At 40.6% G+C, this 14,466-nt stretch overlaps 1 protein-coding gene across 1 annotated transcript; it reads left to right on the forward strand.

Moving 5' to 3' along the window:
• Positions 1–1,563: 1,563 nt before the first annotated feature.
• Positions 1,564–13,892, forward strand: LOC134655906 (WD repeat-containing protein 37). The gene is made up of 9 exons (XM_063511406.1): positions 1,564–1,932; positions 3,495–3,611; positions 4,676–4,867; positions 5,468–5,640; positions 10,250–10,481; positions 11,583–11,721; positions 12,411–12,480; positions 12,695–12,871; positions 13,678–13,892. The coding sequence occupies exons 1-9, from the start codon at positions 1,752–1,754 to the stop codon at positions 13,801–13,803; spliced, it is 1,407 nt and encodes a 468-aa protein (XP_063367476.1). The 5' UTR covers positions 1,564–1,751; the 3' UTR covers positions 13,804–13,892.
• Positions 13,893–14,466: the final 574 nt, after the last annotated feature.

Consider the following 14,466-nt stretch of genomic DNA (forward strand, 5'->3'; position numbering starts at 1 on the left):
TACATTTCATTAATGCTAGTCTTACTAAAATCTACATACGTTTCTAAAAATGTATTACACTTATCGCCAATTGGCAAACACGACATTAAGTTTAGCTTATTAACTATCGGTGTATCCTTAATTTTTTCTAAATTTACTTCTAATCCTAATTTTGATTAGTTGTTAAGTGAGTAGTCGGTGATGTCAAGTCTGGTGAATAATCATGGACTATGGCTCTTAATTCTAATAACCACTGTTCTTTAGCATACTGTTCTAATAACTCACGATCATTGTCTTTGTTTTTCACTTCACTTTTTGTTATAATGTTTTTCAAGTGGTCTTCCCACATGTCATGATTGTTGTCTTTAGTAATGCAGAATCTCTGTGTGTAATGTTTTCTCATTGCTAACTCCACCCTGGCCAATTCTGCGACGTCATCTGCTGGTGCTGGTTGGGTGATCTGCATGTAGTGTAAGCGTTCTTCTATTTGTGCCTTCAAATCCTGCAGGTCTGCGATGTACTTGGGCTCTAATTGTGGCTCTTCTAACTTGCATGTGATTGATGCGTCTTGAAGTTTTCTGAGTCTTTCTTCGTAGACACGGCGTATCAAGACTGCTCGGTCGTAGAAGTGGTACTGCCGACACGACAACTTGAGCAACTTGTAATGTTCTTCACAATATTTGAATTTCATTGACACATAATTTTTACATGGTTTGTCCCAAGTATAGGCTGAACATATCAGTCCCACAAAATTCCCAAAGTTACCATCTTTTCAAATGCCAAAAACTACCTGCAAGTCGTATCAGGTAACAGTCGTATCAGGTAACAAGTCACTGTGGGATTGATTGATGTTATCGAGGATGCCGACACGTGGCCTAAGGCCTAAGCACACTTATGGATCAGAGACTCAGAACAGGGTTCTTGCATCTGTACTGATATGATTGAAGCTTGCCGTGGGTTATGTGATTCTTCCAGTCCAGACGCCATTGGTTATTCTGATTTCGCTCAGCAAGTAAATGGGCCACGTCTACACTTAGCCGTCTTCGTTCGAGTCACGTCCGTACTTCTGTATTCCTCGCAAAAATACATGAAACATAAAAATTGATACAGAAATTGTAAAGCAACTTAAGCAACAAGTGTCAATACTGTCAATGTCACTGATAGATGTCACTGGAAAAACCGATTATTTTTGAGCTGTCAAGAGCTCATGTCAGTACGTCACTACTAATTTTGACAGCTCCCTTAAAAAAAAGAATGTCTCTGGTTTTTGGCTTCCAATTATTGGGTCGTACATTATTGGGTCGGGCTTTCTCGACCTGTACCAATAATGTTCAGCCCAATAATTGAAAGCCAAGGGACTCAAATTAGTGGACGCGAATTATGGGGTCGTACATTATTGCCCTGTGAAAATAGTGGCTTCGTATTATCGCCCCGGACCAAACTTGCGCGGACCGAGAATGCTCAACCCAGGAATGTACAGCCCAATAATCCGCGTCCATCATGGACGCCAATTATTGGGCTGTACATTCTTGGGTTGAGCATTATTTGGTTGTGTATTAGTGGCTCCCAAACGAACGAGAACGAGATCGTCGTATTTTGATTTGAGTGATTACCAATTTTATTTTGTTCGGTAAAGAATCAATTTTCACCCCAGTTTTAATACTATCACATTAAATTATCCATGAAGTTATTGGTGTGCATACTTATCGCATCAAACATGTTCGTAATGTGATATCGGAAGGCAACCTGCTGTGTACTCTTCAATTCTGACCATGAAATCTAGTAAACGAAGACTGCAAGCACTAACCGAAGGAACAGATGGAAACCTGCCCAGTTATCTCAAAATGGAAGACTCTGAAACATCTATTCCGCCAGTATTTAGGTCTCGACTGCATGAGCTATTTTCTCAGATAGAAAAAGAGTTCGATCTTTTGTATACGGAGAACTTAAATCGTAAGTATATCTACCTCTACCTAATAGTCGAGGCATATCATGTGATTTCAGGAACTTTACGTGCTGTAACCAGTGTTATTTGGTTTTGGCTGACCTCATTCTAGCCATGCAAGTCCTAGAGTACATATTGACACTATTTGAAATGAGTTCTTAACCTTGCTACTGTTTCAATGTTCTCTCTCTAACTGCAAATTATTTTAAAGCATAGTTGCTAATTACTTGAATTTGAGTCTTGGATGTATACAAATGGTATATTGACTCAAAAATTGTTATGTAAACAGAAGGAATACAAACATTTTCAAAATGCACCTTGCCCTTTAAATATTATATAAATATCAAAAATAGAGATATAACAAACAAATTTTAATATTATTGTATTACCGCGGCTGTATAGTGATTAATTCATTTTTTTTCTATGATGTTGTGAATGCTCATTTGCCGAAGGTCATATTAGCTATTAAACCAGTTCTCATATTTTATTCATGCCAGTTCAACATTTCCCGCCACAAACACGTGTTTGCTTTTAACATCTATAATGTTTTCAAGTGGTTTGCCCTTGCCATACTGAAGTACTTAAGTCTTATCTAACCATACCCATCTTTAGACAAAATGGATTGTTTGTTTACTTTTAAGACGTATGTAAAAGTCATACAGTAAAACCAAAGTATTTATTGCACTTAGCTGTTTATTGTTATTTTGCTCCCACTTGGACATGACAATATAATTATTATTGTCAGGTGACAACCAAAGTCACCAGTTATGAGCCATATTAAACCATACTAGTACAGTCACCTGCAATAATATGTTACTCTTTGAAGGCCGAAAAAATATGTGACACACTCTTATGGCTCTACAGATATTTTTGTGGCCTTCGTTGTGTAACATATTATTGCAGGTGACTGTACCAAAATATTGTTGATTTTTGTATGTCTATTTTTGAAATTGATGAGCGGGGCAATGCAATGGGGTACCCTACCAAGCGACCACGACCTAGGCCAAATTTTTTATTTATAAGTTTTTATTTTATTAAGTGTTATTATGTTTTTCATTAATAAATTATTTGTGAGTTTATTTTATTTTATGGCACCTGACAATATTGTCATTGTCACTCATATCTCATAGAAACCGATTGCAGAATACTGTTATTATTCTTTTACTGTAAAAACATTAAATCAATAGAATAGAAAACTTATTTTACAGCAATAAAAAAAGAAATGGTGAGAATGCTGAAGTCTCCTAGTAACAACACTAAACTTTATCTTTTCAAGACCAGTACATACCATCATCAACACAGTTGATTGACTGTTTGTGAGCCTTGTTGCATGGAAATAAGGTCTATCAATAAATACCAAAGTGTTGCTATTAATACAATTGTATGGAGTTACATTGTACTAAGTAACTGATGCATGCTACTTTCAGCTACTTGCAAAGCAGATTTCAACTTGCACCTACGGAAAATTCACAATAAAACTTTTGTACAATTTTCTTAATATATTATTTGCATTTTTTTTATTGAAGAGTGTCAAACACTTGTAAACAAAATATGTCTGGTTTGTTTCCAGTACAAGAGAAGATAGATATATTAAGTGAAAAGCTGGAGAGAGAGAGTTATCTGGGGGACAAGCAGAATCCAGATTACATTGAATTTGAAGCTGCGGGGAAAACTTCAAAAACCAAATGTAAGTTTTTTTTACCCCAACTCCGATAATATGCTTCAAGCATCTTCCAGTACTTATAAATTTTGCTAGCTTAAATGTACTTATTTAAGCTAGCTACCTACATGGATTTGAAGTTCTTATCTTTTCTAATGGTTAATACATTACTCCACTTGAAATACCTGTTCTAAGAGGAGAGATAAGAAGTCTAAATATAGCTTTCATCCTATATGTATATAGTGATCACAAGTGTAAGCTGTGTGTGCATAATCATATGTCCGTATGACAAAAGAGAATTTGAAATAGAGGCAGATTGTCAAAGTAAATTAGGTAGTCACAGTAAATTTACTAGGCCAAAGGTATGGTGCAATCTTTTCGAGCGATGGCGCCATTACCTTTGGCCTACTGTCGAGTAGATGGCGTAAATTTGTGACATTTAACAAATTGACACATCAGTGAAAGAATTATAACTATTATAAGGGTCAAAGTCAAATGGTGTTCTAACAGTTTTAATATTCTGTTGAAAGATGGCAGTAAATGTACACTGGCTGCATAATTTACCATGACAGTAACTCTCTTCTCTATACACTCTATTCTCTTTGGTATGACTATTAGTTACCCTGCCCTGCCCTGTGGTGCATTCAAGGTAATTTGCTCAAGAAGTTTGCTGGTATTCTTTTTTAGGGTTCCGTACCCAAAGGGTATAAACGGTCCGTCCGTCCGTCCGTCCGTCTGTCTGTCACCAGGCTGTATCTCACGAACCGTGATAGCTAGACAGTTGAAATTTTCACACATGATGTATTTCTGTTGCCGCTATAACAACAAATACTAAAAACAGAATAAAATAAAGATTTCTAAATAAAGGGGCTCCCATACAACAAACGTGATTTTTGACCGAAGTTAAGCAACGTCGGGCGGGGTCAGTACTTGGATGGGTGACCGTTTTTTTGCTTGTTTTGCTCTAATTTTTGTTGATGGTGCGGAACCCTCCGTGCGCGAGTCCGACTCGCACTTGGCCGGTTTTTTTTGTTGATGGTGCGGAACCCTCCGTGCGCGACTCTGACTCGCACTTGGCCGGTTTTTTTTAGTATCCCAAAGCAACTCGCAGAAAGTGAAAGCGAGCCACAAGCTGCGAGTGCAGACCAGCAAGATTGTGTCCAGCTTCAAAGCACCCACTTACAACTGTCAGCTGGTCCGGGAGTTCACCGGACACAAGGATGGCATCTGGGACGTGTCCTCGGCTAGGCCGGGACAGGCGCTTATTGGGACAGCTTCAGCTGGTGAGTTTTAATTATTGGGATACTTGTTTTGGTATTGATGAGTAAACAAAGTCAGTACATCAAAGCTATCAACCGCAACCACTGATTGTTACTGGTATAACTCAAAATCATTGCCTTGCTCTCGCAATACGTCTTTGATATTCTAGAATAGTGTTTTGGTATCAGATGAGCTTATTAAAATGCAAAAATATACATTGGAAGGCGAGATATCGAAATTAACTACCATTCGTTTGTATGACATGAATATGGTATACGATCATATGTCAGGGTAAGCTGCTATTTTTGTCCCTGAAAATTAATTTACCTATATTGAAATTGAAAAATTCATATTCTTTAATTTAAGACCAAAATCTGTCACCAGCAGTAGCGTAGCGTAGTAGGGGCGGGGGGGGCGGCCCGCCCCGAGCGGCACTTTTAGGGGGCGGCAAAATTTCAGAATAAATACCAATAATATCGTATAAATATTTGAACTATTTCAGTCGCACTTATTATATTGAAATACGTAAGCTAGGGGGCGGCAAAATTTTCATCCGCCCCGAGCGGCCGAGACCCACGCTACGCCACTGGTCACCAGACTTTCAATTCTCCTTATTCGACCAGATCACACGGCATGCGTATGGAGCGTGGAATGGGGCAAGTGCCTGCTCCAATACACGGGGCACGCGGGCTCCGTGAACTCGCTCCGGTTCCACCCCAGCCGCGACATCGCGCTCACCAGCAGCGGAGACAACACCGCGCACGTGTGGCAGGCCGCCGTCAACTGGGACCTACCGGTACTGACCCTTAGCATAGAGAAAAAAATACATAGAGTGCTCACTCCATACATCAGTTTTAGTACCAAAAAGACTATTAGCATCTAGCATCGAGTAGCGGAACTATCAGCATCGAGTAGCGGAACTATCAGTACTGCTACTTGACAATAGATGTAGCACCGACCGGAAAGTCTTATGCTGTTGAGATATGACTTTCCGGTCGGTGCTACATCTATTGTCAAGTAGCAGTACTGATAGTTCCGCTACTCGATGCTAGATGTAGACACTAAAATTAATAGCCTAAACCGATGTATGGAGTGAGCACTATGTATTTTTTTCTCTATGCCCTTAGTTAGTTAGTTAGTTAGTGTTTCTGGGCATTCTCCGCAAATCTACAACCATTGTGCTTATTTTGCGTGAAACGAGGTGGCGCTACTCTAACCACCCCAGCTCCTCCGTGAAACCTAGCAGTGTTTTCAGGTTGCTGATTGCCTCTTTTAGTGTGCTCGGAGTTCCTAGGTATTTGTTCCTGAATGTTTCTACCTGTTTGCAGTCTAGGAGTATGTGTTTTGTTGTTTCCTCTTCTTCCATGCTGCATGCAGGTACTGACCCTTACCACTCTTACTACTAACCAGGGATGTAACGGATGTGGTTTTATCGGAACTGAAAGCGGAACCAGATGTTTTAAATTTAGTTTATCGGAACCAGAAACGGAATCGGAACCGAAAACGGAACCAGAACCGGAGCCTGAGTCAGTACCATCAGTAGATATACATTACACAACACAACACATACGAATAGGTACTTTAAATTCAATAACACGGATAAACCAGAACATCTAATTACTGCAGCACGTGGCAAGCGGGGCTATGAGCGAATGACTGGTATAAACCTGTTTGTTTTTGATGTACACCGCTCATGTCCCGCTGCCGCGCTAAGCATTGACATCCGATATAACTTCCGTTTCAAAAATAACGGAACCGGAACAGAAACGGATGTGTAATCATCATCATCATCCTCCTAGCGTTTGTCCCGTACTGTAACGGGGTCCGCTTTCCTACTTTTCTCCTTCCACTTCGCTCTATCCTGGACATCGGTTTCTGCCAACCCACAGGCGTTTAAATCTTTGGCGATGACATTACGCCACCGCTGCCTTGGTTTGCCCCTCCTGTTCGGGCCTGGTAAGGCAAAGCTAAGGGCTCTGTTGCCTACGTATTCAGGCGGCCTTCTTCTGACATGCCCAAACCACCTCAGCCGACTTTCTTGGAGCTTATCGGCGACGTCTCTCATAGACCGCGAGCCACGAACAGGTTTCCATGACCAATCGCCTCCCAGGCGATAACTCCTATAGTGGTTAACGGCTACGTATGATGAATCCTCGTGGACGTCAGCTGCCGCTCCGTTGGTGGGTTGAGGAATGGCAGCCACCGAAACACGTAAAAAAAAAAATATTTTCAGTCATCGCCTCCCGTTTGATACTTTGCCAGATGATAGTTTAGGTGCTATTGTTAATAAAAAAAAATCGTCAGCCGGTTGTATCGCGGTGGAAACACCGTCAGCTGGTCACATGAACATGTAAAAAAAAAATTTATTTTCAGTCATCGCCTCCCGCTTGATACTTTGTCAGATGATAGTTTAGGTGCTATTGTTAATAAAAAACATCGTCAGCCGGTTGTATCGCGGTGGAATCACCGTCAGCTGGTCACATGAACATGTAAAAAAAAATTTTTTTTTCAGTCATCGCCTCCCGCTTGATACTTTGTCAGATGATAGTTTAGGTGCTATTGTTAATAAAAAAAATCGTCAGCCGGTTGTATCGCGGTGGAATCACCGTCAGCTGGTCACATGAACATGTAAAAAAAATTTTTTTTTTCAGTCATCGCCTCCCGCTTGATACTTTGTCAGATGATAGTTTAGGTGCTATTGTTAATAAAAATAATCGTCAGCCGGTTGTATCGCGGTGGAATTACCGTCAGCTGGTCACATGAACATGTAAAAAAAAATATTTTTTCAGTCATCGCCTCCCGCTTGATACTTTGTCAGATGATAGTTTAGGTGCTATTGTTAATAAAAAACATCGTCAGCCGGTTGTATCGCGGTGGAATCACCGTCAGCTGGTCATATGAACATATATTAGATTTTATTTATTTATTTGCTTGATATGTTCATGTGACCAGCTGACGGTGATTCCACCGCGATACAACCGGCTGACGATGTTTTTTATTAACAATAGCATCTAAACTATCATCTGACAAAGTATCAAGCGGGAGGCGATGACTGAAAAAATATTTTTTTTTTACATGTTCATGTGACCAGCTGACGGTGATTCCACCGCGATACAACCGGCTGACGATCTCTTTTATTAACAATAGCACCTAAACTATCATCCGACAAAGTATCAAGCGTGAGGCGATGACTGAAAAAAAAATTTTTTTTTACATGTTCATGTGACCAGCTGACGGTGATTCCACCGCGATACAACCGGCTGACGATTCTTTTTATTAATAATAGCACCTAAACTATCATCTGACAAAGTATCAAGCGGGAGGCGATGACTGAAAAAATATATTTTTTTTACATGTTCATGTGACCAGCTGACGGTGATTCCACCGCGATACAACCGGCTGACGATTTGTTTTATTAACAATAGCACCTAAACTATCATCTGACAAAGTATCAAGCGGGAGGCGATGACTGAAAAAAAATTTTTTTTTACATGTTCATGTGACCAGCTGACGGTGATTCCACCGCGATACAACCGGCTGACGATTCTTTTTATTAATAATAGCACCTAAACTATCATCTGGCAAAGTATCAAACGGGAGGCGATGACTGAAACCAATTATTTTAAATTTTAGATTGTATTTATTTATTTGCTTTATAAATTCATGTGACCAGCTGACGGTGATTCCACCGCGATACAACCGGCTGACGATTTTTTTTATTAACAATATCACCTAAACTATCATCTGACAAAGTATCAAGCGGGAGGCGATGACTGAAAAAATATTTTTTTTTTACATGTTCATGTGACCAGCTGACGGTGATTCCACCGCGATACAACCGGCTGACGATTTGTTTTATTAACAATAGCACCTAAACTATCATGTGACAAAATATCAAGCGGGAGGCGATGACTGAAAAAAAAAAATTTTTTACATGTTCATGTGACCAGCTGACGGTGATTCCACCGCGATACAACCGGCTGACGAGTTTTTTTATTAACAATAGCACCTAAACTATCATCTGACAAAGTATCAAGCGGGAGGCGATGACTGAAAAAAAAAATTTTTTTACATGTTCATGTGTACAGCTGACGGTGATTCCACCGCGATACAACCGGCTGACGATTGTTTTTATTAACAATAGCACCTAAACTTTCATCTGACTAAGTATCAAACGGGAGGCGATGACTGAAAAAAAATTTTTTTTTTACGTGTTTCGGTGCCTGCCATTCCTCAACCCACCAACGTAGCGGCAGCTGACGTCCACGAGGGTTCATCATATATGGCCGTTAACCAGTATACGAGTTTTCACCCGGGAGGCGATGACTGACGAAATTTGCGCCTGGCTCGTGGACCATCACTCCTAGGCTACCACGGATGTGTTCGTTACGAACCCTATCAATCCTGGAGACGCCGGACATCCACCTCAGCATCTTCATCTCCGCCACATGGATGGCTTGAACATGTCGCTGGGTCACTGGCCATATTTCGCTGCCATAAGTGAGGACCGGCCTTATGATGGTCTTGTACACGAGGCCTTTCATTTTTATCGGCATTTTACTGTCGCAGGTCACACCAGTCACCTCTCTCCACTTTAACCAGGCGGCCGCAATCCTGTGTTGAATGTTGGTCTCCAGTGAGCCGGAATCGTAATACGAAAGAAACGGATGTGTAATACCAAACGGAAGTTCCGACTTAACGGAAACGGAAACGGAGCTCTGTAACATCCCTGCTACTAACTAACCGCATCACGGGGCAGGGCTCCGTCAACTTCCGTACTGAATGGCGAATAACTGTTCCTCGGCTCTTACCACGGAGTGCTCCCGGTAGTGGTTGTCTATACAAACTCAGTACTGGGAGCATTCCTTAGCTCTTACCAATCAATATCAGTTAAGGAACCCTCACCAAATCGCGTAACAATGCGTCCAGAAGATCTGGTCAATAAGCCGCTGGCAATCGCGGACCTTTTGAGATTAGGATCGATAATTGATCATTTCGTTTAGTGTGCATTTAGTCGTACAGTCAGCAGCAGAAGTTGCTAAGCGGGCGAGGTGTTAAAAATTACCTAGACACGCTCTTATTCTCTTAACAAATATAGTCGCGTCAAGATCATTTTGAACATCTGGCCCGCTTAGAAACTTCTGTTGACTGTACGAGTATGATATGACGCGTGCGTGCAGTGGGCATTCGTCTCATATTTAATAGAGAATAGAGAGCGTTTATTCGTGACAAAACAAAAAGAAATAAAAGAAAACAACAGGTAACATAACAACATAAAAAGTCACGAAATGGTCCCGACTCAGCATGGAATTAACATTACACATCCTGCATTTAACGCACCTCAATTGCAGGATGTGTAATAATATGTATTTTTTATTGAAACAAACTATATATTTTCCTTCCAGCGCGGCCAATCCTCCGAAGAAGAATTGGAAGGCGGCGGCGAAGAAAGCCTCGGGGAAGGCAGCGACCGTCCCGAAGTACTGCGCACCCCGCTGACCGAGCTGATTGGACACTCCGGGGTCGTGGTGGCCGCTGATTGGCTGACGGGCGGCGACCACGTGATCACCGCCTCGTGGGACCGCACCGCCAACCTGTACGACGTCGAGACGGGCGACTGTCTGCAGATACTCATGGGTAATAGGGATGTTGACACATGTTGAATTTTATAACAAAATCTAGTAAAATAGATAACAAACGAGCAATTTATCACAATAATGTGGATATTAAAATAAAATATTGAAAAATTACAAAAATACAGGACCTGAAAGTTTCAAAATTTAAGTTTTTTTTAACTTCCAAAAACGATAAAAGTAAGGGTACCATTCGATTCCTTACATTTCACAAAAAAAAAATTGTATAGCAACTATATACATAAACGCAATATTTCACCGACAAAAACGCAATTTTCTTGTTTTGTCCATACTACAACGTGGGCGATGACGTCACGGCCTCTGTCCGTTTTGTATAGGGCGTTTCGCGAGTGAAGTGCGACTGTCGGACTTTGACTACAATTTCTGACTTTTGTGTTACTTTAATGCAATGGGTCCCATATAGACATTTGATCCTAAAAACAAACCCGATCGATTGATACCATAAAAAAAATTAGTCATGTAGCCTATTGTGATTAAAATTAATACTCACACCTTGAAACCTAAATTTTCACGCAGTGTGCGAATTCAGAGGAATTTGCTTCCGCGAGCGCTTCGGCTATGGAATGAACTTCCTTGCCGTGGTTTTCTCGAGGGATTACAGTATGGGGTACTTCGAAATAGGTTAAGTTGCCATGTAATTAATTTTAGAATTATAGGTATGGTTTGTTTTTATAGTAAGCACATAATCATTATTTAGCCATAATTCTTGAATGTAAACATATCAAACTGATACCTACCTAAATGAACACAAATTTAACTCATAAGTTTGCCGTTATGTAATTTATTTAAGTGTTTTTATTATTTTTCAACCTGAGATACGGGATTTTCCTAGTTCAGGTAGAAGTCACTAAAAAGCCTTACTTTATAAGATATTATTAACCTAATGTTAAATACGACTATGTTTTTTAAATAAAGTTTTTTTTTTTTAAGTAACACAACAAAATGTACATACATAGATAGATAGATGAGATAACTAGACTAGCGCGATGTAATGTGCTAGAGGGTTGACAAATAAACATTTTCCCCTTGGCAGCAGTTATTAAATGGGCGGTTTGTAACCATAATTTTTTTTTTTTTTTTTCAGGACACGACCACGAACTAACTCATGCGTCAGCCCACCACAGCTCCCGGCTCGTAGTGACAGCCTCTCGGGACACCACGTTCCGGCTGTGGGACTTCCGCGAGCCCATACACTCCGTGTCCGTCTTCCAGGGGCACACCGAGTAAGTTGCATTTCACGACCATAGATGATTGTAACTTAGTTTAAGGTACGATGGGACTGGCGTAATCTTAAGATTAAAAGTCCCTAAATAAATAATTGAATAAAAAAAAAAGGCACGACCATACGCATGCCCACAACAATAAAACAACAAAATTGCGAGATGAAATAGGGCGATTTTTTGAAGTGAAAACTTCTTTAGCGGCGCTGGGCACTTTTTGAGGTGGGGAAGAAACGATAAACTCGAGACAGCGTAAGGCGATCACGTGACCATAAGGCGATCACGTGACCGTAAGGCGATCACGTGACCGTAAGCCCCGTAAGATGGCCACTCATAATTTAGATGGTATTTAAATCAATAAAGGAAAACTCAATGTTATTTGACATTTATGTTGCGGACTCCTTTTCAAGACTCTACCTATGTTCAAATAATTTGACATTGTCATGGCAGTATGTAAATAAACATGTCAATGAAAAAGTGTGATCTTATTTGAGAATGATAATAATATATAATAAATAAATAGAATACCTCCGCTAAACGTATGTATCGTGTTACCGGGCGTCGGTAACATAGTGAGGTGAGTTTTCACTTCTATCGGCACTCCCGGAATGCAACCGTTGTTGTTTATTTTTTTTATGAGTTCTTGTTTACTTTGTGTAAACATTGTTTGTTAATAGAAGTTTTTTTCTCAGGAGCGTTACTTCTGCGGTGTTCACTCGTGAAGATAAAGTTGTATCCGGCTCTGATGATCGTTCAGTGAAGGTATGTGTTATGATAGAACCTGTCTGCTGCTTGGCGGTTACTTACATAAATGTGGCGGCGCCTGGCGTATAACAACTAGCCGGAGAATTTAAAATAACAAAGATTTACATTTCTGCCTGTCTGTCAATAGCTAGTGAAATTGCTGACGACAAGAGTTGCCAATTAATAGAGGAATGATTACACTGTAAAGAATTAAAACATGTTCTTTTAACAGGTGTGGGACGTCCGCAACATGCGCAGCGCCTTAGCCACGATCCGTTCCGACTCGTCCGTGAACCGAGTCGGCGTCAGCAGCACCGGGCTCATCGCCATCCCGCACGACAACCGGCAAGTGCGGCTGGTCGACCTGCAGGGGCAGCGGCTAGCTCGCCTGCCGCGCTCTAGCCGACAGGTGTGTTACTGTCTAATACAAGACTCATTTAGATGGCGCGCGAACTCATATACGATTTTAGTTACATTGCGGACCATTGAGGTTACATCAACTCAGCCGACCGATCAAATAACGCAATGTAATGAAACTCGCATGCGAGGTCTCGCACCGTTTAAATGGGCCCTAAGTTAGATCCGTTCAGACTCGTCCGTGAATAGTCCGCGTCAGCAACACCAGACTTATCGCCATCCTGCACGACAATCGCCATTTGCAACAGACACACACAGACAGGTATGCGTTCGTGAACTGCGGCGACCTTGCGGCTTATCGCTGTAGGCAACCGTTACGTGTTTTATTAATAACCATTAAAAACGACGATCATATACTGTGGTCCTAAAGAACGTACCGAAAAGGAATCGATGAGCATAAAAATAAAAGTGAAAACTGAATAGTTTCGGTGTATGCACAATTTTTATAAATTAATTATAGTTTTTTTAAAGAGCAAAGTCATTTAAAAAGCACCGTAAACTTGACTTTTTCCCGGACAGGGCGGTATAATGTTATAATCAAAGTTAGGGCACTTATGCTCTGGTTTCCTAGGATAGCGGTGCCGTCATATAGCGGCCGTCTCCATACTAAATAATACGGCTAAATATGGATGTCGTAGTATTTGTATGGAGCCGGCCGCTATATGACGGCACCGCTTTCGGAGAAAACCAAAGCTTTAGAGTATACGAGGGATAGAAGAGAAATAACGTTGTCAAAACGAGTTAAAAAAAAGTATCCAGTTGAATTCTGGTCTATAAAAAACTATTCTTTATCCACAGGGCCACCGCCGCATGGTGACGTCGGTGGCGTGGGCGGAAGACATATCGCCGAACATCAACTTCTTCAGCTGCGGGTTCGACCGCCGCATCCTCGGCTGGTCCATCCAGCCCTCCAAAGATAATTAGTTTACTTTTAACACTGTTTTACAAAGGTTTTAACTACACGCACACCGCTATGAACACTATAGATTACGTGTATTTTACAGCGAATTGTCTATGGACAAAAAATTGGAAATAATTCGTTGGAAGCTGATTCGATACGCAATGTCTAATATGTCTATAGTCTGACAAACCTATTTTGTTAGTACAAAAAACGAGAAATTTGAAAAATGTCAGCGCGATTAATCTGTCAGCTCCCACGGCTCATATATGAGCCAGAACGCTTATGGTGACGTCATATCGTGGGATTCGACAGGTTTGGATTTTTCATACAAAATTAATATTTTGCTTTTTCTTAGTGACAGAATGATTTGCCAGACTAAATAAATGTTGCGATTTGCTGGAACAGATCATTGTGCAATTGTTACATTCATTTTAATTTATCGTAAAATAACAAAAATAAACAAGTAAATAATCTAATTCCATGAAATACCTACTGTTAAAACAATCGAACGAGCTGTTTTTCACGTATGTAAGTCATAATGTGCAATGAAAGAATGTACATATCGGTTGCAATGGAATTTATATTACATAAGATGGGCGTTTCGAAAGTAATTGTTTGTCGTAATCTAGTCTTGTCTTTTTATAGGTCTCATTGATACGCTCAGCAGTACCATTATGTATGGGATA

This window comes from Cydia amplana, chromosome 17 (assembly GCF_948474715.1).
Source record: "Cydia amplana chromosome 17, ilCydAmpl1.1, whole genome shotgun sequence".
NCBI lineage: Eukaryota > Metazoa > Arthropoda > Insecta > Lepidoptera > Tortricidae > Cydia > Cydia amplana.

Excerpts from the sequence above, each read along its gene's own strand:
- LOC134655906 (XM_063511406.1), top strand. The coding sequence starts at position 1,752 with ATGAAATCTAGTAAACGAAGACTGCAAGCACTAACCGAAGGAACAGAT. Across the intron at positions 4,868-5,467 it reads TATTGGGACAGCTTCAGCTG|ATCACACGGCATGCGTATGG; the intron begins GTGAGTTTTAAT and ends TTATTCGACCAG. Across the intron at positions 10,482-11,582 it reads CTGTCTGCAGATACTCATGG|GACACGACCACGAACTAACT; the intron begins GTAATAGGGATG and ends TTTTTTTTTCAG.